Consider the following 23,722-nt stretch of genomic DNA (forward strand, 5'->3'; position numbering starts at 1 on the left):
TTTTTTTTAAAGTTCCCTAATAAAACTGTCAGGTTTGTAAGTACTCCAATCATAATAGAAAATACACAAAATGAAAAAGAACCTCACACATAGATGTAAATAAAACCACTCTTTAGGTTGCCCATTAATCCACAAGTGGCATATTCATCTTATTTACAGTATTATACCCCCTGCCACGATATTCCATTACAGAGTCACGCTACACACTCCATAGTTAACACTGTAGGAACCATCTCTTTTTAAACAAGTTGTTCTCTGTATATTTCCCATTTGGCTTGCTCTCAGGTTAAAAAAAAAAAAAACAACAAAACTTTACAATTAAATTCCTTATGCTATTATATATTCTAAGAAAATATGTATAAAGTTAAAGAAATGATATCTGACATATAAAACATAATTACATTTAGTTCACTTTTCTAGAAGTATTTCGACATTCCCGTTTGTCATGGTTTTAGTGTTCCACGTGAGCAAGTACTTCGAACATATTTTTATAAGTCCAGGCATAAAATTTATGTCAATCATAACTATCAAAAACTTCTATTCCTTCCATTAAAGAATATGCAAAGAAATTCTATGTGTGTGCATATGCTAATAGCCATGTTTGCTTGCTTTTTGTTTTCATTTGCTTTCAATGAACCTGTTTCTTTACAATGATTCATTCCTCTCCCAAGCTGCTTCTCTCTTCTCTGAAACAGGATTTTAAGGTCCAACTATTAATTCTGATACCTTACCATGTTTTGCAATCACCAATCTGTCTAGAGCATGCAAACAAATATAAAAATATTTACTGAAGTGTAATCACAGCCTGAACTTGGAAGCCTTAAGGGACATTTTTTTAATTGACAAAATTAATTACCAAGCTTAGTCAGGAAAAATACATTTTTGGTATAAAAGGACTGCCAATATATACTTACAATGTAAACTCTAACACAGACAGTAGGATGAGATCTGTATTCTAAAATAATTAGGAAGGTGTGAGTCACCACCTTGAACTAGCTATATAGGACTCATACTGTCCCACTCATTTTATATGTAGAACAATGGATCATGGAGCCATGAGGTCATCTTAGATACTTTAAAGACCTATGTTTATAAGGTAGGTGATTATTGTTGAGTAACATTTAAAGTTACATAAGAGGATTACTGACTAGGTAGCCCAGAAGAGAGACACTTAAGTTTTCTGAATACAAGGTTTGGCTCAGTTCAGTCAGAACAACATTTCTGGGGCACCTGGGTGGCTCAGTGGGTTAAACGTCTACCTTTAGCCCAGGTCATGATCCTAGGGTCCTGGGATTGAGCCTGGTGTCAGGTTCCCCAATCAGTGGGGAGCCTGCTTCTCCCTCTCCCCCTGCTGCTCCCCCTGCTTGTGCTCTCTGTCAAATAAATAAATAAAATATTTTTTTAAAATAAATAAAATCTTAAAAAAAAAAGACAACATATCTCACAAGCAGTCAAGGAGACAGGGGAGATGAAGAAATAACATTTGCTAGATGTCAAAAGTGTTATAGAAATGAAATTTAAAAAAGCTATAGGTGCTTTGTAATATGAAGCCAAGTATAATGGTAGAAGAGATATAAAGGGCCTCCAAATAATATTTGAAAGGCAACCTGGTGTAGTACAGAAGTGACTCTGTAGTCAGAGATCTGAGTTCAAACTTTGACCCTATAAATTAGAGATGTGAAAACTTGGGAAAAGGTTCAACTTCTAGAAGTTTCAGGTATCTCATCTATAAAATAAGGACTATGCATCCATTTTATCAGGTTCACTTAAGTTTTGCAATAGCTAACACAGCTAGCACTATAGTGCCTAAACACAGGTCTTAATAATTTTTTTTTTAAGATTTTATTTATTTACTCATGAGAGACACAGAGAGGCAGAGACACAGGCAGAGGGAGAAACATGCTCCAAGTACGGAGCCTGATGTGGAACTCGATCCTGGGTCTCCAGGATCACACCCTGGACTGAAGACGGTGTTAAACCTCTGAGCCACCCGGGCTGCCCACAGGTCTTAATAAATATTAACATATTTTCTCTCCTCCTCAAACTCTTGAGTATAAAGAGGAAGGAAAAAAAAAAGATAAAGATCTTCCATCCTGTAGATGAGTAAAAAAATGGACATTTTCCAATTTTTTTTTTAATATTTTGAGAGAGAGAGAGAGAGAGAGAGAGAGTATGAGCTGCGGTAGGGGGACAGAGAGTGAAGCAGACTACCCACTGGGCTTAAGCCCAGGACCCCAGGATCATGACCTGAGCCAAAGGGTGACGCTTAACTAACCTTACCACCCAGGCAACCCTTCCAATTCGTTACATAGGAACATATCCCTAAACTAAAAATGAGGGGGATGGGGAACTTAGGAAGGATTATAACAGCATCAGAGATTCAACTGGTTCCATACATAAGAACTTTAAATAAGGGTGTACTGGGTGAGCTCCAAAGGAGTAGACTAATGAAAATTTCTCTAACATGAACCCTATTCATGAGATTTGGGATTAGTAGAATCTAGGGTGACTTGATAATTCTATCTCTGTTAGGAAAAAAAAGGAGTTTCTTGGTCATTCAGCCAGTTAGACTTCTCTGTAATTACTATATAAACAAAAAAAAAAAGATGCCCTCAAAAAAGAGACATTTATTTTAACGCTGATCTTAAAAGAGCCAATTTTACTGGAAAAGAACTCTAATAATAAGAACAAATATTGGCAAGATCACTAGGTCAGATGGAAATCCAGAATCATAGGGAAAAAGGGAGAAACACCAATGTTATTTTGTAGAAAGTTGATATAGAGTAGCACAGTTACTTAAATTCATAGCTCATTTGCCTTACAAGCTGGAGTCATGACATAAGAAAAAGATTTTACATGTATGGATCCTGAGCTCATGAGTACTGGGAGGTTTAAAAGGAGAGCTCAAGTTACACTTGAGCTTTTTAAGTGATCTATTTACACCATATGACTAAGAATGTATTCCATGGAGAGCTTATGAGCTCAGGCTACTGAAACTGTCAAACTAAGAGAAAGGAAAATGAACAGCCACAAAAATCCATAAAAGCTATAAGTATAAAAATCTCTCTTCCAGATTAAGTATTGTAGAAAAGTATCATGAAAAATTCTACAAGTGGGCTTTAAAATATTAATATACACAGTAGCACCATTCCCTTAGAATGTATGTTTGGGGAGGTAAGGGCAAGTCCTACAGATTAGTACTAAGTCACTGATCCTAAAATACTGAATAGGAATATTTTCAAGAGAAGCTATCAATCAAAAATAAACAAAACCAAACCAAAAATAAGGTTTCTGACAGAATTCCAAAATGAATACTAAAGATTTTAGGGGCAAGGGGGTAAGGTGATGGGTACTACACAGAAGTGAAGTACATTTATTCTATGAGTTTTGCACAGGGGTATAGTATTAGGGGCTTACCTTCTGTAAATATAGTATCTTAGGGCTGCAAGGATAGACTCTCCATTGGTTATACACATTATGAAAAAATATGAAAAAATTTCTATTAACTATGACAAGAAAAGATCACCTTACACCTAACCATAATATTTCATACTGTACTTTAGGCTCTTTACTGTTAATTCTGTACTCAGATGGGTACCTGATAACTGTTTTTTTATGTATTAGTATTTTATTTTTTAAAAAAAGATTTTATTGGGATCCCTGGGTGGCGCAGCGGTTTGGCGCCTGCCTTTGGCCCAGGGCGCGATCCTGGAGACCCAGGATCGAATCCCACATCAGGCTCCCGGTGCATGGAGCCCGCTTCTCCCTCCGCCTGTGTCTCTGCCTCTCTCTCTCTCTCTGTGACTATCATAAATAAATAAAAAAATAAAATAAAATTCTCCAACTCAAAAAAAAAAAAAAAGATTTTATTGATTTATTTAGAGCATAAGCAGGGGAAGAGGGAGAAGCAGACTTCCCTGCTGAGCACAAAGCCCAACGTGGTGTCTGATCCAAGGACCCCAGGATCATAACCTGAGCTGAAGGCAGACACTTAACTCACTGAGCTGCCCAGGCATTCCTATGTATTAGCATTTTAAATAAATGCCTAAGTCAATTAATTATTAATATAAAAACCCCAAATTTATTTTACATATCTTTGGAAGATAACTGGATTCATTTACATAGAGTACATTATATTCTTGCTTTTACAGTGAGCAACAAAGCTTAAGGTATAAAGATTAAAATCCTGAAAACCTCATACTTTTCCCAAAGCTAGAGCCTATCAAAGTAGGTCTAGAAACAGACACTGATTTGGCAGAGAAAATCTGACTCATTAATGTCTTTCATAGCTTTATACCACATTTTCCAATATTATAGGGCTAATTAACAAGGTTTCAATTTTAGTATAACTGAGCTTTAAATGGATGAATCAGCCTTTAGTCCCAGTCACTGCATAGATTTCCACCTCCTTCCTCCTATAAACACCATACTTCATTGATATTCAATTCTTAATTATATAAATTGAAATAACACAGCCCTCAATACTAAGAAGTCAGGAACATGCAGGGAAAAAGTGATCTTCCTAAAAAGCAGAATCAAGAAAGAACACAATTTAAGAGATCCCTGGGTGGCGCAGCGGTTTAGCGCCTGCCTTTGGCCCAGGCGCGATCCTGGAGACCCAGGATCGAATCCCACGTCGGGCTCCCGGTGCATGGAGCCTGCTTCTCCCTCTGCCTATGTCTCTGCCTCTCTCTCTCTCTCTCTGTGACTATCATAAATAAATAAAAATTAAAAAAAAAAAAAAGAACACAATTTAAATACACCACAGCTTGCTGCCTGGACTTTGCTCCTCTTTTAAACAACTCAAAGTGACAAAAGTGCTCCAAACCAGAAAACTCTCATGCTACTTGCAAGAAAAACTCTATAAACTGGAGGGATTGGGTGGTGGGAGGCTGACAAGGCAGATCTTCTTAAAATTTAATTTCTTTGCTTACTTGATTAAAAAAATTAAAAATTAAAACCCAATGTGCAAGCCAAAGAAAGTATACTGATATTCAAAACCCTGAACGACCCCTGAAAGAATTACAGCCTATAGATCACTAACACATCACACATATTTATGACATTGTGTTGCAAAGTAGGCATTATTTGTTTAAAAGTCTATATGTGAGCTCTAGAATGGAAACACAATGCCTGTATAGAGCAAGAAAAGTATGATGTAAAACCCACAGATTTTTTTTTTCTTTCTTTCCCCTTTCAGGAATTGTGCCTGGCATTGTGCAGCTGTGGTGCTGCCTTCATCACTCCCTGCTTCCAATCTTGCTAATTAAAAGGTTGATCACAGAACAATGCTCTTCTCATTAATTTCAGTGTTCCGATTGGGCAGGATCCCTGCTTACCCCACCTGATCTTTTCACACTGCTGAAGTTAATGTGACAGGAGCCCGAAGATGGATTACTTGCTGCCATATTGCCCATCGCCTCCAATCAGGAGCTATCTGTGTAAACTGATTGTTCTAATTTGCTCTCATTATTTTTACAATATCAGGAGAAAATAACGCACACAGCTCACTGTCAAAGCCATGAAAATCAGCCATTAGTTAAACCCAGACACTGAGTGGCTTTATTAGAGGCACTGCAGTTTATTGATGTAGCTCCAGTCAAACAAGGCAGCATTTGCCTCAGTAGAAGGAAATGTTTATACTGAAAGTAAATATTTATTGTAATAATACCCACAGCAGTATGATATTTGTGAGTGATTCTATTCTTATTTCAGAAGCTTTGTTTTGACACAAATTAACAACAATAAAGAGTTGGGTTGGCATAAGAAAGTAGATAACATTTAATACATATTCAGTAGCCTGAAAATCTGTCTATTAACTCAAATCTATGAGCACTCCTCACTTCCTATACCTTGTATAAATAAACTCTATTCTGTGAGCATAAATGCTAGTCAATCAATAAATAATGGAGGTTCTATTCTGCTCTACACAACAAATATTTTTCCAAAACAGAAATTTTATGACTTAGGAATCAAAATTATTTTTACAATGATCATACAGGTATAGTCTTAAATAAGAAAAACTGTATCCTTATACAATGTAAACATTCAACAAGAAAGATTACTAATCCTAGTATCATGGACATTCACAATATATTGTGGAATAGAAAATAAGCAATGAGTGAAGCCAGCTAAGCAAACAAGCTAGTTTTTAAACCCTCAGTAAGAGATGGTTTCAAAAACCAGAAGGCAGAACTCTACCAAAAGGTTTGCTATTCAGTGAGATAATATCTTTAAAAGATTTATTTGGGGCACAAAGAAAATCTATTTTCCTGTTGTAAAGAAAATGCTAAACTCTAGAAAAAAATAGATTTAAATCTGGCATTTCTAGTCTTACATGGCTATGAACATTTTTGTAAAAATGTTAGCTAAATGCTGCCCGAACAGCATTTTGGGGAGCTGGAGAAGGGGGTATAAATAATAGAAACTGATGCCTTTTAAATAAAGGAATTTAGTCCACATACTCTTCCCCCTCCCCCCCTTTACTATTGAAGGAAACATGGCTTCCTCCTGTTTTCTTTCTACACGAAGATTCCTAGGTAATGTGAAGGCATGAGTATGCCCTTCTTGCTGCTCCCCTTTTAATGGCCACTTTTCTTTTTCTAAGAAACGTGTGCCATGCTTTTCTCCTTAAAATTCCTGCACTAAAAGACTGCACCATACTGCACTCCGCAAAACGTGCTGATGGCGCCAATTACAAGCCCCCAGCCGAACGCTCCAGCCCCCACCATTCGGGCAGATTTATGCGGACTCTTGCCGACGTTATTACAAGTCAGAGTTTATTGGGAAATTGTTACATTATGCGGAGTGTCTAACAAATTGCTTATGCTGCTATAATTGGATTACAACAGCCGCTTGCTCCCACCGGTAAGATTAGGCAAGTAGGACTCCTGCCGATCTCTGAGCGTTAGCAGTAATTTTATTTGCCTTGCCTCTCTCTTTCCTAACAACATGCCTCTCTCCCTGCCAGCTGTCTGCTGAAAAGGCACAGGCTTGTTCCTTGGCCCTAACAATGCAATTACAGCCCCGCAGATCGCACTGTTTGTGCATTAAGTACAGAGCCAAAACGAGGCGAATTGATCGTTTGACTTTTGGAGAAGCCATGTGATCTCTCGATGCGGGTGATCCGACATGCATCAGCAGGCAATACTGCAGTCAACTCTTGATGAAGAACTTTCTTCCTTTACCCCTCTCTCTCCCAACCTTTCCTTTTTCACTGAAGAAAAGACTGACTGGGCTCATCTACTGCTAATCTGGACCAATCCACAAAGAGAAACTTAATCTTATTAGCTCCCTGGCTAGATAGAAATGTGAATAGGTTCTAGCATCTTGAAGTGCCTGAGTCAGATATACCAGTGATTCCCAACAGTTGAACCACTGCTGCTATCTTTAAAAAAAAAAAAAAAAAAAAAAAAGGTTCATAAAGAGTTCACTGAGGGGAAAAAAGTTTACAGAAACACTGTAGTTCAAAAAGAACTACAGAAAGTTTCAAGTTTTGGCAAATAAAACTGCCTTGGAAAGGCTTTGTTTGAAGCTCTGTCTCTATTCAAGGGCCCATCAAGAATCAGCACGGAAGCACGTGTCTGCCTTTCTCTGCAGGTCTGCCCTGCTGGAAGATGCTGGCGGCTAACACGTAGAATCAACGCAGCTGACTTCAGGCTTAAAACAGCCAGTCTGATCCCTACTTGTGGCAAAGTTTTACACATATTTTGTTGACAGCTTTCTGCTTACCTCTTTCTTCTGTTTGTTTAGCAATGAGTGCAGGTAGTAAGGAGACTGAGCAAGCAGTTCTCTCAATCAAGGGCATAATTCAAGAAGATTCTCACTAGGGTCTGGACTTCTCTTTTTTTCTTTTGAAATTAATTCTCTTGAAATGGTTGAAAATGACTTAATTTTATCAAATTAATACAGACCAGGATTCTTGTTCATACTGTTCTCTCCAATAGCATATGCTGCTTGGGGTTCCTGATGATGATTATACAACAAATGTGCAGTCAATCTGCTGATCCATTTTGGTGTCCCATGTCTGCATTCCTAAATATCATACACATCTAGGAGGTTATGTGTTCTTGTATCCTTAATCTGACAACAAACTCTTGTTTATAACAATGGTCCTTGATTATTACCTCAAAGTGAGCTGGGAAAAGTCACTTTACCAGTACTTCTCAGAACCCCTCTAAACTCCCATTAGCACTCATTAAAATCATACGAACATATGAAAATGAAAGAAAAAATAGTACTTCTGAACTTTATTCCTGACTTTTTGAAATAGTGATATGCTAATGTGTAACAACATTACATTCCAGAATTTTTCCAACCGCACTGGCCTCAATGATATGGTTAAATCTTAATATATCCTTCACAAAGCTAATGTTTTGACCTGATAGAGAAGCTGGTGCAAAGAATAGCCCATCTGACATGCTACTTGTGGAAGAGTATATTAAAGAAGCCTGTTAACATGTAGTTTAAAACTCAAAAGAAACTCTGAACAGCTGAAATGCCTTATAAATAGCGCAGACCCAGAGGAAGTGCAAACGTCTGCATTGTGAATTGTAGATCTTAATTACCGACGATGGCTGGTACAGCAAGTAGCACAGAAAAAAGTGAAACAGTTGCACTGTTCATGGTTGGCAATAATTCTTCAGGAAAATATTTACTATCAATCAGTTATGAGAAAAGGGACTCTGTGCTCGTAAAACAGCACGTTGCTTCTCATACCAGGACCATTTTGCTTCAGCATAATCTGAATTTAAACAGCTTGTTTCCTGCGGATATAATTTTGGAAATAAATAAAACAAGTCTTCTATCAAAATCTGGAGTGAGTGGAAAAGGAACATCACATTTTTCTGTCTCAGTCAGTTGCAAACAGATTATTAGTCTCAAGTAAAAAACAAGAACAACAAACAACCACAATACAGACTATCTACAAAGGACTACTGAAGAGGTTTATTTTCCAAACATAAAGAGGCAGAACTTTTCCTACCTGAGCAGAAATCTAGGTAGATGTGTTCAAACAACTCATTTTTAATTCTGTGCATGTGCATACACACACGTGTGTGTGTAAAAAGTAAATTAGGAAAAACATGAAACCAAAATTTTCAGTAAATATTTAAATAAAGTCAGCAAAAAGATAACAAAAATTAATGCTCTTCATTTTTCTAGTTAGTTTTCTTTACGAATTAAAAAACATCATGAAGGTTGACAATTAGGTACAATGTGATTATTGATTTTAAAGACTAAGTTGGCAGTCAATAATGACTGTCCGTTTAAAGCTACAATAAATACAGAGCTCATCATGTTCCAAACAAATCTCATGAACCATGGGGCTATAATTAGTAAAAGAAAGGCTTTGGAAGAAATTAAAAGACATTTCAATGCCTCCAAATATTACTTGGACTAAGTTACACTGCTAAAACAATCCCCCCTGCACTTTTATTTTTAAATCCTTTCTTAGATCTCATTCTTCAAGTTAGAAATTCAGAAAATTATTATTAACCTAGAGTCTTACTACTTTGTTTTCTTATATTCTAAAGAGGACAAATGGCTGGCTCCCTTTTCATAGGCCTATTATAAAACATTTATGGTAGGTATTTCTAGCAAAGAAGATTCACATACCATATACTATAGGGTCTGAACATAACAACTTTGCTGTTTTTCAGGGAATGACTGGTATTAATGTCTTCTCTAAAACTCATAATAAACAATATTCAGTAATAATAATGACTATCTTCACCCAAACCAAAGTCACTCTTATCAGCAATTAGCTCCTTTAAACTAGAGGACAAAAATGTTATCATTATATTATAGTTGCTCTCACAATGGAGATGTTGGACATTCAAGGCCACTTTGGAGTCCAACCTGAATCAACAACAGACACTTGTACCAACTTAAAAGCTACAGCAGGCATATCAAGTGTAGCAGATGAGACTATTCAGTAAAGGGCTAAAGGTGGAGAGCAGGAAACAGGGAAAGGCTTGCAGACCTACAAAAACAATGGCAAGTCATTACCTTTCAAAGGTCAAGCAATAAAAGAGGCCAATAGAAACAGCACAGAATCATGAGATACATACAATACATGTAAATAGAAAAGGGAAAACTTGTTGTCTATTCCCATGTTATTGGTACCTCACTGGAGGCTGTTACAAAAAATAAAATTTTTTAGCTACGTATGTTTTTATTTGCCATTGTCCAACTGATTATTACACTCAAATCTGAAGCAATGAACCAGAAGCCAGGGTATGGACCAATAAAAGAAACCAAAAGTTAGGTGGGTTTCAAAGGAAATGATAGAAATCATTTTTAAATTAGGGTATTTAATGAGACTATGAAACGATATAGGTGTCAGAATAGTGTTAAAATAAGCAAGAATGGGATGAGAGGGTCACCATCTGGGAGCAAAGGAAACAGACAGATGAGCAGCAATGAGCAAACTTATTTCCTCACCCAAGAGCATAGAAGAAATTATGCCATTATGCCAGATGCCAGAAGATTTCTAACCATGCACCATTGAAGTAGAGGGTGGGAGAAAAACAAAACACATCATACAGACACACACCAACATGACTATATAGCTCAGAGATCCTGGCTTACAAAGTATGGAGAAAACAAAAGGAACAGATGCTCACTTGGCCAGCTCTCAATGAAACTCATTAAAATTGTCACCCTGTCCTTGGATCGGTGCTCATGCTAAGATTTTACCTTGTTTAGCCAGAAGTCACCCACTTGTGATGAAACTAAGCAACACGGCCAAAAAAGGAGAAAGATTATTTTTAAAAGCCCAAATAACTGGTCCCCCATTTCAATGTACAAATGCTGGGTACAAAATAGGGTCAATTAGTACTTGCTAGTTGTGACTAAATGACTGCAAAAATAAATATATGTAATTTGCTATTTTCATATTTTACAGCAAATTGCTAAGACACTCTAAGAAACACTTAACCAACTCTACCTTTTTAAATTATAATTTTAAACAAATTTTGACACTTCTTATATGGATCATTTCTAATGGTTATAGTTCATATGATATAGTTTCATTGATTAAGTAGATTCAGGAACTACTGCAAATTTTCAGAAATAAAATAAAAATAATAACAAATACTGCTGTCCTTTGATTTTTGCAGCAAAGGATGGAGACTGCCTGATGACCAGCTCCAGCTCTTATAATAACAGTAAGTAACTGAGAGCCTAAGTGTATAATAAAATAGACTAAAGTAGTTAAAGTTGGAAATGTTCTAAGTGACACAACTGAATAGTTACTAAGGTGGTAATTTTGCATATATGCAAGGTAAATGTCTAGAAACAGAGCCCATACTAGAATTTTATACTACTCTTGGAATAATCAAAATTGCTATTATCTAAATTTAGGTCAAAGTTCCTACATAGTTAGAGATACTTGAAAGATCAGAGCCATAGTTTATTATTATTAGACTGGAAGATCTCTAATTATTAGACTGGAAGATCTCTAATATGTGATTACTTTTGCATCTATAGATAAGTATCTATAGAAATACATGAGAAAAGGTAGCTCATATGCATGATAAAACATACTTATCCACTCAGATCAAAATCACCAAAAGCAATATTTCTATTACTGACCACTCAACAAATAATAATAGTGATAGAATATTTGGATTTTTCTCTAGCATATTTCTCAATCCTTGTAATGGTTACTCTATACTCAATTATATTTAAAATCCATGAACAACCTTATAAAAATAACTGTGTATTTTCTTTCATGAATCTTACTTATTTGTAATAATCCATAGCTAGTGTCAAGTAACAAATGTGAATTAGATGGGAGTGTGACCAGAATGCAGAACCAAAAATTCTCTTGCAAATCAAGAGATGAAGACTCCAACTTACAATCTGCTTTGGAAATGATGTCTGCTGTATTCTATTTTAAATACAAAATCCTGTGATAATCTTTAATAGCAATACTAAGTGAAGATGTTTATAGATAAAGCATTGTTATGATGCTATATAATAATATTGATGAGTAAAATTACTTACTTTGGCCACACAATTTTCAGTCTTCATAGCAGTACTTGCTAGACATACTGTTTCTTGGTTTAAGCAGAGTCTGGCACAGCTGTTATAAGTCTGTAAAGAGAATTTTTTGGAAACAGATTTAAATACTGAAATGCAGTCATGTAAAGTTTTCAAATTCTGTCCTATTATCAAAATCAACACATGAATAGACTTATGTATAAATTCCAGACTTATGAGAACTGGAAACAAAGAAAGAAAGGTGGAAGCAAAGAAAGTGAGAGCCCACAAGAGCCACTGATGAGTTCACAAACAAGGATGTGAGCAGCAGTGGTCTCACTGTATGTATGGAAGATGGGGTGCTACTCAAAAATGTGCAAAGGACTTGAACAGACATTTCTCCAAAGAAGATATACAAATAGCCAACAAGCACATGACAAGGTGCTCAACATCACTAATCACTTCAGAAATGCAAACCAAATCCACAAAGATACCACCTCATACCCACTAGGATGGTTACTATTACAAAACAAAAAACCAAAATGTTGGATAGGATGTAGAGAGACTGGAACCACTGTGCAGTGATGGTGGAATGTAAAAGTATACAGCTGCTGTGGAAAACAGCATGGTGGTGGTTCCTCAAAAAATTAAAATTGGAATTATCACAGGATCCAACAATGCCACTTCTGGGTATATACCCAAAAGAACTGAAAGCAGAATCTTGAAAAGATATTTGTATATCCATGTTCCTAGCAGCATTATTCACAATAGCCAAAACACAGAAATGACCCAAGTGTCCAATGACACATGAAGGGACACACAAAATGTGGCATAAACATCAAATGAAATAGCATTCAGCCTTAAAAAGGAAGGAATTCGGACATATGCTACAATATGGGTGAACCTTGAGGACATTATGGTAGGTGAAATAAGCCAGTCATAAAAAGATAAATACGAAAAAAAAAAAAAGAGATAAATACGGTATGATTCTACTTATATGAAATACTTGGAGTAAGCAAAATCAAGAGAGACAGAAAGTGGAACAATGGTTGCCAGAGATGGGAGAAGAAATAGGGTGTTATCGTTTGATGAGTATGGGGTTTCAGTTTTACAAAATGAAAAGACTGAGGGATGGATGGTGGTGACAGTTATGTAACAATGTGAATGTATTTAATACACTGAACTGTACATTTAATAATGGTTAAGATGGTAAATGTTATGTCACATGTATTGTATCACTATTTTAAAAAATGGCTATACTTTATGGTAAGCAAACATTATTAACAATAATATAGTAAAACAATGTGTTTTTTTTTAATAATCAAAGTTTTCACTAATGGTATAAATTATGGTTCTCAAACTTTAGCATATATCAGAATCATCTGGAAGGCTCGTTAAAACACAGATTGTTGGAGTGCCTGGGTGGCTCAATCAGTTGGGTGACCAATTCTTGGTTTTGGCTGGGGTCATGGGATGGAGCCCCATGTCAGGCTCCATGCTCAGCATAAAGTCTGTTTGGGATTCTTTCTCCCTCTCCCCCTGACTCTGCATCCCCCCCCCCCACTCCCTCTCTCTAAAATAAAATAAATAAAATCTGTTAAAAAAAAACAAAACGAAACGAAACAAAACAAAACAAAACAAAACAAAACACCATACAAATTGTTAGGTCCCATCCCTAGGCTTCTGAGCTTTAATAATGAGCCCCCAGTTGATGCTAATGCAGTTTAGGAACACTCTTTGAGAACAATTATGTTGCAGAACTATACGTGTTGGAATTAAAGAGAAAAATCTTAAGACATAGGCAGGCAATCTCTTATAACCAACAATAGGAAAGAATCTATTTTTTAAATTTCTAGGTTACAGAATAGTTGCAAAAATGAGTTTCTGTATACCCTTCCCCCAGCTTCCCCTTACGTTAATGACTTACATAACCACAGAACATTTATCAAAACTAAGTAATCAACTAGGTAGAATATAAAGAATTCCTTTCGAGTTTCACCAATTTCCCTACTAATATCCTTTTTTCTGTTCAGGATCTAACCCAAAGATGCTGCACTGAATTTAGTTATCATGTCTCTGAAGTATCCTCTAATCTGTGACAATTTCTCAGTCTTGTCTTTTTTTTTTTTTAAATCTACGATAGTCACACACACACACACACACACACACACACACACACACACACAGGCAGAGACACAGGCAGAGGGAGAAGCAGGCTCCATGCACCAGGGGCCCGATGTGGGATTCGATCCCGGGTCTCCAGGATCACGCCCTGGGCCAAAGGCAGGCGCCAAACCGCTGGCCATCCAGGGATCCCCTCAGTCTTGTCTTTTATGACTATCACCCTTCTGAAGAGTACTGATTGGTCTATATAATGTCTCTCAATTTGGCTTTGTCTCATATTTTCTCATGATCACATGGGGGTTATACAATATTGGGAAAGATGTACCTTTCTCAATATATCAAATCAGGAGACATGTTAATAAGCATTTTTAGTGATGTTAACCTGTATCATTTGCCTAGGGTCCATGTCTGCCAAGAATCTCCAATATAAGTTTATTATTTTTTCCTTTAGGAATTACTAAATATATTGGGGGAAATAATCTGAGGCTACCCAAATTCTTGGGTTTCTATTGCAACTTTTGCCTGCTAATTTAAGCATCCAGGGGATCCCTGGGTGGCGCAGCGGTTTGGCGCCTGCCTTTGGCCCAGGGCGCGATCCTGGAGACCCGGGATCGAATCCCACGTCGGGCTCCTGGTGCATGGAGCCTGCTTCTCCCTCTGCCTGTGTCTCTGGCTCTGTCTCTCCTTCTATCTCTCAAGAATAAATAAATAAAATCTTTAAAATAAAAATAAAAATAAAAAAAATTTAAGCATCCATTGGTTGATCTTGCCTATGGTAATTTTTACTGTGATGTTCTGATGTTGATTTTTAAATTTCCCTCTTTCCTTCCACATTTAGGAAATATAATTTTTTTTCTGTGAAGAAAAGCTATAATTTCTCCTATGTACTTATTTATGCTAGCAATGGATTCATAGATATTTTAAACTATTCATTTCTGGTCAATTATCATTCTTTGGAAAAACATAGGTTGAAAAAATAAGAACATGGAGAAAAAGTATTATAAAATTGATTTTCCATTTTGACAATTTAAACTTTTAAAAATTTATCCACTTAACTGTTTTATTCTTATATCATTTAAGTTGAAATTATTTCAAAACATATTTTAAAGGAATAAACTGGATCATTTGATCTCTGTAACAGCTACCGGTGCATTTATGTTCTGGGCTCAGGGTTCAGTACTTCTTTTCCAACTACTAATACCACAAACATTATTCATGTATAACAACATACAAGTTTTTAAGTGAAACTTCCTATATTTTTAAAAGACACTTATGAAGCAATTGGTATATACTGAATAACAAAAAACGTAAACCAAAGAATTCAAGTTCCAATAAAGGCAGAGATGCTTACATTGAATTAACCCTCATAACAATCATAACCGATGGGAAAAATTAATAATAACTATTTAAAGGCACTGGAGAATCACCTAAAGTACTAAGAAACTGGGGGGAGAGTAGCTTGAGCTTAAAAAAGGAGAAACACATGGGGTAACATCCACGTTTATGTGCTTTTTTCCTGAGGGTACTCACCAATCTACTTGGTGCAGGGTAACCGAAATTCAATTAGAAAACCAGTTTATTGGGGCAACTGGGTAGCTTAGTGGTTGAGTGTCTGCCTTTGGCTCAGGGGTGATCCCGGGGTCCTGGGATCGAGTGCCTCATCAGGCTCCCTCTGGGAAGCTTGCTTCTCCCTCTGCCTATATCTCTGCCTCTCCGTGTTCCTCATAAGTAAATAAAATCTTTTTTTCTTTTTTAAAGCCAGTTTATTGGCTTGATATGCCAAAGGATGGAGTTCAAGGCTGCCATAGTGGCTGGAGATTGAGAAATCACAGAAAATAGAGAGAGCCATAAGTGAGGCTCAATTCTACTCTAATCCATGGCTAATACCCAAACTACATACATGAGTGGGAGACTCTAAGGATTCCAGTGGAAAATAACAGAAGACTGAGATTGGAGCAGGGATTCCAGCTGCTGCCCATGAGGGGAGACAGAATTTAAAACTTGATTAAGTTAGAGAAACTTAAAGGTATCTCAAACTTTCACTGAAAACTTGGAATGACCCTGCAGTAAGAGTAAACAGGAAGTCTTAGGAGTAAGGGATCTACCTTGGGGGGCATGGGGTGTAAAATCAAAATGTACCTGCCATAACAAATGTAAAACCAACATTCTGTGAAGTCATAGTGATCAGGCACTAAGTTAATCAGTGAAAATAAAAGAATCCAGAGTCTCTGCAATGAGTTATTTATAATGTCCGCTATATAATGTAAAATTGCTAGGGATGCCCTGTGGCTCAGGAGTGGAGCATCTGCCTTTGGCTCAGGGCATGATCCCAGTGTCCCAGAATCGAGTTCCACATCGGGATCCCTGCATGGAGCCTACTTCTCCCTCTGCCAGTGTCTCTGCCTCTCACTCTGTGTCTCTCATGAATAAATAAAATCTTAAAAAAAAAAACACACACACACACAAAACAAAACTGCTAGATGTAAGAAGAAGCAGATAAAAGAAACCCATAGTCAAGAGAAAAAAGAACCAGTAGAAAATGACCCTGAGATGATCTAGTATGGGAATCAGCATATAAAGGCTTTATAGAAGCTGTACTGAACATATTCAACATCTTAAATGAACGATATAGTCATAAGAAGTAAACCAATAGAAACTTTCAACAGAAAAAATGAAAACCTAAAATGAACCAGATCAAAATGGAAAAGTATATTATCTCAAATGGAGAGTATATTATCTGAAAATAAAAATTTATTAGGTGGGCTTAAAAGCAGATTGGAGATGGTAGAAGAAAAGCTCAATGAACTAAAGACAGATCAACTGAAATTATCTAAACTGAAGAATAGAGAGAATAAAAGAAAAAAAATGAACAGAAACCCAGTTATCTGTGGGATAAATGTTCAATGATTTAACATATGCATAAACTGGAAACCCAGAAGAGAAGTGAGGATGGGGCACAAAAAAGGTTACAAAAGTAGTGATCAAATATTTCTCAAATTTGGTGCCACTAGCTTACTGATCTGAGATCAGCAAACTCTTAGGGAGATTAAATACAAAGATAAGAACTAGGCACAAACAGTCAAAACTGCTAGAAATCAGTAACAAAGACAAAACCTTGAGAGTAGCCAAACAAAAAAGGGATACTCCATACCTGACGTCAATAATATAAAGGCATGCATGAAAAGTTTCACTATAAACAATGAAGGCTAGAAGAAACAACATGTTTAAAGTGCTAAAAGGGAAAAAAATCTCAAACCAGGTTTCTTACTATAAGAAAAGAGAATTAAAATATGGAAAGGGAGAGTTTCTAAAAGAAACTCTACGGTACTGAATTAGAATTGCAGGTACCAATGTAAATCCATGGTTTTCAAAATATATTAATATAGATGTAAAATATAAGTTAAGGTATATATCTTGGCTTCTAAATACCATTTTATGTTGAAAGGAACCATTTCTCTGGAGAAATGGCTGATTCTAAGATTGGACAGTGAAAATATAAGATGAAACTGGAGATATACAGGGAATGATGGAGATATGTCAGAGCGGTACAGGTGTCAACCTAAAGGGGCTTGCATTAGCCCAATACAGAATAATCTGAGTACTAAAATAAAAAAAAAAATATGAACAGTTCACAATCTGTTGAATAAAATAGGGCACATTTCTTGAAAGACACAAATTACCCAAACTGACACAATAAAAAATAGAAAATCTGAATAGCTCTGTATCTGTTAAAGAAATTGACATTGTAAGTGAAAATTATTCTACGTAAATTAAAAAAAAAAAAAATCTTCCCAAAAAGAAAACTTCTAGTCCAGATAGTTTCACTGGTGAATTCTATTAAATATTAGGGAAGAAATAACACCCGGACCATACACAAACACCTTTAGAAAATAGAGGAGGAAAGGAAGACTTCCCATCTCATTTTATGAGGGCAGCATAAACCTGACACCAAAACCTGACACAGATATTAGAAAGAAAACTACAGGGGTGCCTAGGTGACTATGTTAAGGATTTGACTCAATCTCAGCTCAGGTCTTGATTTCAGGGTTGAGAGTTCCAGCCCTGCACTGGGCTCCAAGCTGTGTGTGGAGCCGACTTTTTAAAAAATTTTTTAAAAAGTGGGAAGCCTGGGTGGTTTAGCAGTTGAGTATCTGCCTTTGGCCCATGGCATGATCCCGGGATCCAGGATCAAGCCCCACATCAAGGCTCCTTGCAGGGAGCCTGCTTCTCCCTCAGCCTATGTCTCTGCCTCTCTCTCTTACTGTGTCTCTCATGAATAAATAAATAAAAAATCTTTTTAAAAGATTTTTTTTAAAAAGAAGGAAGGAAGGGAGGAGGGAGGGAGGGAAAGAGGGGAGGAAGAAGAAGGAAGGAAGAAAGAAATCTATAGACCGTTCTCTCCCATGAACACAGACACAAAAGTTCTTAATAAAGTCAATTAATGTAATTCACCATATTAACAGATTAAGTGTGGAGGGGAGCATTTGACAAAATTAAACATTTATTCATGATGACAATAACTACAAAAGCAAAATCTCAGCAAGCTAGAAATAAAAGAGAATTTTCTTAATCCCATAAAGGGAATCTAAAAAAATTTCAACTAACACCATAACTTATTGGTGAAAGATCAAACACAGTCCCTCTGAGACTGAGAAAAAGGCAAAGATGTTCTCTTACTACATCTATTCAACATTATATTGGAGGCCACTGCCATTCAAATAAAGCAAAAAAGGGAAACAAAAGGCAAATGACTTGGAAAAGAAGAAATAAAATTGTCTTTATTCACAAATGACAGGAAACAAGGTCAAGTCAAAAATCAAATGAAAACATTTACAATAGCATTGGAAAACAATAAATAGGAATAAATATACGTGAGAAATATACACAGAAAACTAAAAACCACTGTTTAGAAAAATTTAAAAAGGCAATTAAATGGAGATATATACCATGTTTACAGACTGGAAGACTCAATATTATTGAGAGGTTAATTCTACTCAAAGGAATATATAGTTTCAATAAAAGCCAAATCAAAATCCTGCAAACTTCTTAAAAGAAATTGCTAAGTTGATTCTAAAATTTATATAGAAATGCAAAGTATCTATGATAGCCAAAACAATATTAAAATTAAGAATGTTGGGGATTCCTGGGTGGCTCAGCGGTTTAGTGCCTGCCTTTGGCATGATCCTGGAGTCCCCAGGATCGAGTCCCACATCAGGCTCCCCGCATGGAGCCTGCTTCTCCCTCTGCCCGTGTCTCTGCCTCTCTCTCTCTTTCATGAATAAATAAATAAAATCTTAAAAAAAAAAATGTGTATAGGATACTCAGGGGAACATTATATAGATTTAGGAAACCAGTTCTAGACCTGGAAGAGTTTCCAGTAATGATATACATAAGCTTTTATTTTCTAGCCATCCCATCTGTAAAATGGGTATATTATCTTGCTTACCACTCAAGAAAGTCACATAAATTAGTAAACTAAAACTTGTCACAGTCCTAAAATCACTCTGGAATAAAAAGTTAAAAAATTCATTATTTTACATTCAATATTTTACTGTTACAAGACTCCTTCCATGGGATCCCTGGGTGGCGCAGTGGTTTGGCGCCTGCCTTTGGCCCAGGGCGCGATCCTGGAGACCCGGGATCGAATCCCACATCGGGCTCCCGGTGCATGGAGCCTGCTTCTCCCTCCGCCTGTGTCTCTGCCTCTCTCTCTCTCTCTCTCTCTGTGACTATCATAAATAAATAAATAAATAATTTTAAAAAAAAAACTGAGATTTCCAATCTCTTTAAAAAAACAAACAAACAAACAAACAAAAAAAAAAAACAAGACTCCTTCCAGGCTAAAATTAAACTAGTGAGTCTAATTGCCCCTGGCAAGATAGGCTCTGCCCCATGAAACATTTGAAAAGGTAGCTTACATTGCTGAACCAGAGGCAGAGAGTTTTGCGTTGGAGTACTTTAATACATTTTTATATTGCATATAAAGCACATAAGCATAAACCAGTAAGATGCCTTGCTGAAAACTACCTTCTTTGTGAAAGCAGGCTGTAATTCTGAACAAGTTTTCAATTTTCACAGTGCTGCTAGGGTAAAACATTTTAAAGAGTTTAATTTTTTACAATGGATTCAATGACATAGGATTATCTAACAAAGTAATGGCTAATCAATAGAAGGTTTAGTTGTCAGGTGAAACATATAACACACTAAAAGGGATTGATTGCCAGACTTCTCCTTATTTACTAGAAGGTATATATTTAAAATGACACAAACTTGTTACCAAGCTGCATTCTTTTAACCTTGCAAAAAGCTGCTTAAAAAATCTGTTCAGCAGCCCTATAGCAAAACAAGATATAGTATAATGAAAATGGCTAGTGATTGGGGGGCAAGAAGAGGGGGAGACAGGGACCTTCAGATATATGGTAACATCAAATCAAGTCCCCAGGAAGAATATGGAATAGAAAAAGCAAACTACAAGACAACATCTAGGGAAGCTAGAACGGGGCTTTAAAAATGCCACAATGATGCTACCCAATCTCATTCAATGGATGCAGTGCTACATCTGATCTCATTCCAAGTTACTCTTAGGGAAGATTTCTAAAAGACTCCTACAAAAGGGCTCAACAGGCCTTCCCCAACCCCATCTTTTTCTTTTTTTTTTAAGTGGTACATCCACATTAAGCACTGAACACAAAATGAGGTCTATATGGACTTCGACCAGCATATAAGCTGTTTCCTTTATAATTTATTCACAATATCTCAAGTCTCTATATGAAAATACACTTTTTATGGTCATTGCAACCCAGGAGTTCAATAATATTTTTTCTACGAAGTCAGTGATTACACAATTCATCAAAGAATGATTACACTGAAATAAAAATAAAACAAAACACCAACCCCCTATACAGTCTTCCTTCCTCAAAGTAATTTTAAGAAGGCTGGTTATTAAATTGCTTCTTTTTCAAGAAGGGTTTTTGTAGCTAGACACAAATTGCCAAACCATGTTTAAAAAAAAAAAAAGTTATTAGACTCTGAAGGATTCAGCCAAAGTGGGAAGTTAAATAAACAAATCACTTCATCAGACTTGGAAAGATCACTTTTGTCTTACTTAAGAGACCTACATTAATTACCTTTAAGGTCTTTTACATGGACTATTTAAAATAAGTACAATTTATTTATTTATTTCAAATGAGGTACTTCTTCCAAAGTATTAAATAATGTCTACAAATGCAAAAGCATTTTTATAAATAGGTAATTAAAACAGATGACTAAAATTAAGTCAAGCTGCAAAACATTACCCAGGATGCACTGTGATTTTTTTTTTTTTTTTTTAATAAACATCTCTGGCAATTTTTTTCCATCCAAAGCCCAAAGCACTTGTGGGGAGGGTGGGGGGGAGATAGGACGTTTCATAGGGAAAAAAACACACATATATAATGAAATAATGCCAAACCCCAAACTAAAGTATTTACAAGATAGTCCCTTAAGCATAGTTTGTCATATTGCAATTACACCTTGCCTACTGCCAAGTCAAAGTGCTTACTATTGCCACTAGAGGGAGAAATGTCTTAACACAAAGCAACAGCAGATAGGGAATCGGTTTTCTTGAGCAATTATCAGAACAAAGCTCCCCTGGCTGTGTGTACCTTCTAATTACTCAATACAATTAAAATGACTAACCTAAAACAAATAGGAAAAAAAAAAAACTTGCCTGGCTAATATCAGAGACTTCATTAAACCCTTTCCCCTCATCAATCAAATCAGAAAGAAGGGAATGCCTTCATATACAAACATTATAGAGATATTAAAAGAAGTAAAATTTAGTGGGTTTTTTTTTCTTTTTTTTTTTTTTTTAAGAAGAAAAGAAGTGTCTCTCTTGAAAAAAGAAATGTCGTGGTATTTACCCATCTGGATGCTGCCTGAAAACAAATTGTCCTCCAAAGAGCAGAAATACAGTGTGTTTTCTTTCAGTTCACTGGCTTATGAATGACTTGTTGTTGTTGTTGTTTTGTTAATACACACTATAATGTCATTTTCTGTGTCAGTGATGTGCTTTTTCCTCCTACTCATTCAACTGTATAAAGGAGCTATGCCAATCAGACCTCCATGCTTATATGGGGCTGTTTTTTTATGGATCTACTCTAAGGTAATGTTTAGAACAGCATAGGAATTTGGGGACATGGCGATAGGAAAGGAAAACATCTACTTATTCCTTCTACAAGGCTTATGTAGTTCCCTTTATAAGGCCCAGTCATTAACAGAAGATGACAACAGAGTCATTTTTCTTTCAGCTGACAATTGTGACATTTTTCCAGCAGCGTGCAAGGTGTTGAAAACCTGGCAGCTGTTACCTCCTGGGATGAAGATACTTTTTTATCCTCCCTTGACAGTTTAACTCAGTGGGTCAGCACCTTTAAAGACTGCAAAGTATCCTTGAAGAGGATGGAAGCTTGAATTACTGCTCCCTCCCTAATCAATGTAAACCCTCACTGCAGGTGAAGTCTCCATCTATAGAGGTGCATGGGGGAGGAAAATGTAATGCCCTGAGCCAGATGGTTTTTATCTTGTTTTTAAAGAATAAAGGAACAAGCTAACAAGGGAGACAGCTACTTTGTTAGCTTCTTGGCCTCTCTCATGGCTTTGCATCCCCAGGGTTCCAGCTACACAAGAGAAAGAATACAGAAAAACGTAAACACTTAAAGAAATATAACTAGAGGGCTGGCATCATGCTGCTTTCAAAGAGTTGAGAGAGCTCTACTCAATACTTTATTTATCACTGCCCACGTTCTCAGGATGGTAAGTGGACACATACACAAAGGGAATGGGGGATGGGGGAAGGATTAGACAGAGGTCACAATTTACTCAATTACAGAGAAAAGCAGGGCTGACAGATCCTATTAGCACCAATGTGAAGCAAAGAAGGAGTTGCATGTTGTAAGGCTACATTTTCAAAAAGTAATGAGTACTTTCATGTACCCTCCCAGGCCTTTGCCCTTGTTTGCAGATATGAATAAAAGCTATGAAAACAGTTGCTATGGTTTCCTTGGCTTCACATTTCAGAAACAAAAGAAGAAAGAAAATTGCACCCACTGTGTACATTCTTTAAACAAAAGTTCACACTTTACTTAAGGCAGGGAGGTAAGAAGATTATTCCAAAACTCAGGAACTTAAAAGGTTACATTGCTTCTCTCTCCCCAGCAACTCTCCTGCCTTCTGATAGTGGAAATTAGATGGAAAGACAGGTATACAAAATGACTTGGTGAGACAGAGTGTAGTGTCTCCTGACTTTTTCCTTCAATATTTTCTTTTTCTGCTAAATGTCTGTCAACCAGGTTTTGGAATTATGGTTATGGTGGCCTGCTTCACAATACAATCAGGAAGTGTTCTTTCCTTCTCTATTTTCTGAGTTTGTAAAAGAGTGCATTATTTGATAGAATTCACCTGTGAAACCATTTGGAGTCTTTTGATGTGATTCCTTTAATAAACATCAGATGATGGTCATTTGTTTCACCTTTAAGTAAGCTGTATTTTTCAAGGAATTTATCCATTTCATCTAAATTGCCAAAACTGTGGATTACAGTTGTTTATAATATTCCCTCATTATCCTTTAAATGTC

General features: G+C 36.4%; 1 protein-coding gene across 1 annotated transcript in view; it reads right to left on the reverse strand.

The window, feature by feature from the left end:
• Positions 1–23,722, reverse strand: part of BTRC (beta-transducin repeat containing E3 ubiquitin protein ligase) — a 187,163-nt gene that overhangs the window by 56,107 nt on the left and 107,334 nt on the right. The window contains exon 4 of the mRNA XM_041743542.1: positions 12,010–12,099. Coding sequence (XP_041599476.1) covers positions 12,010–12,099 — 90 coding nt within the window. The remainder of the gene's footprint in view (positions 1–12,009; positions 12,100–23,722) is intronic.

This window comes from Vulpes lagopus, chromosome 2 (genome assembly GCF_018345385.1).
Source record: "Vulpes lagopus strain Blue_001 chromosome 2, ASM1834538v1, whole genome shotgun sequence".
NCBI classification, from domain to species: Eukaryota; Metazoa; Chordata; class Mammalia; order Carnivora; family Canidae; genus Vulpes; species Vulpes lagopus.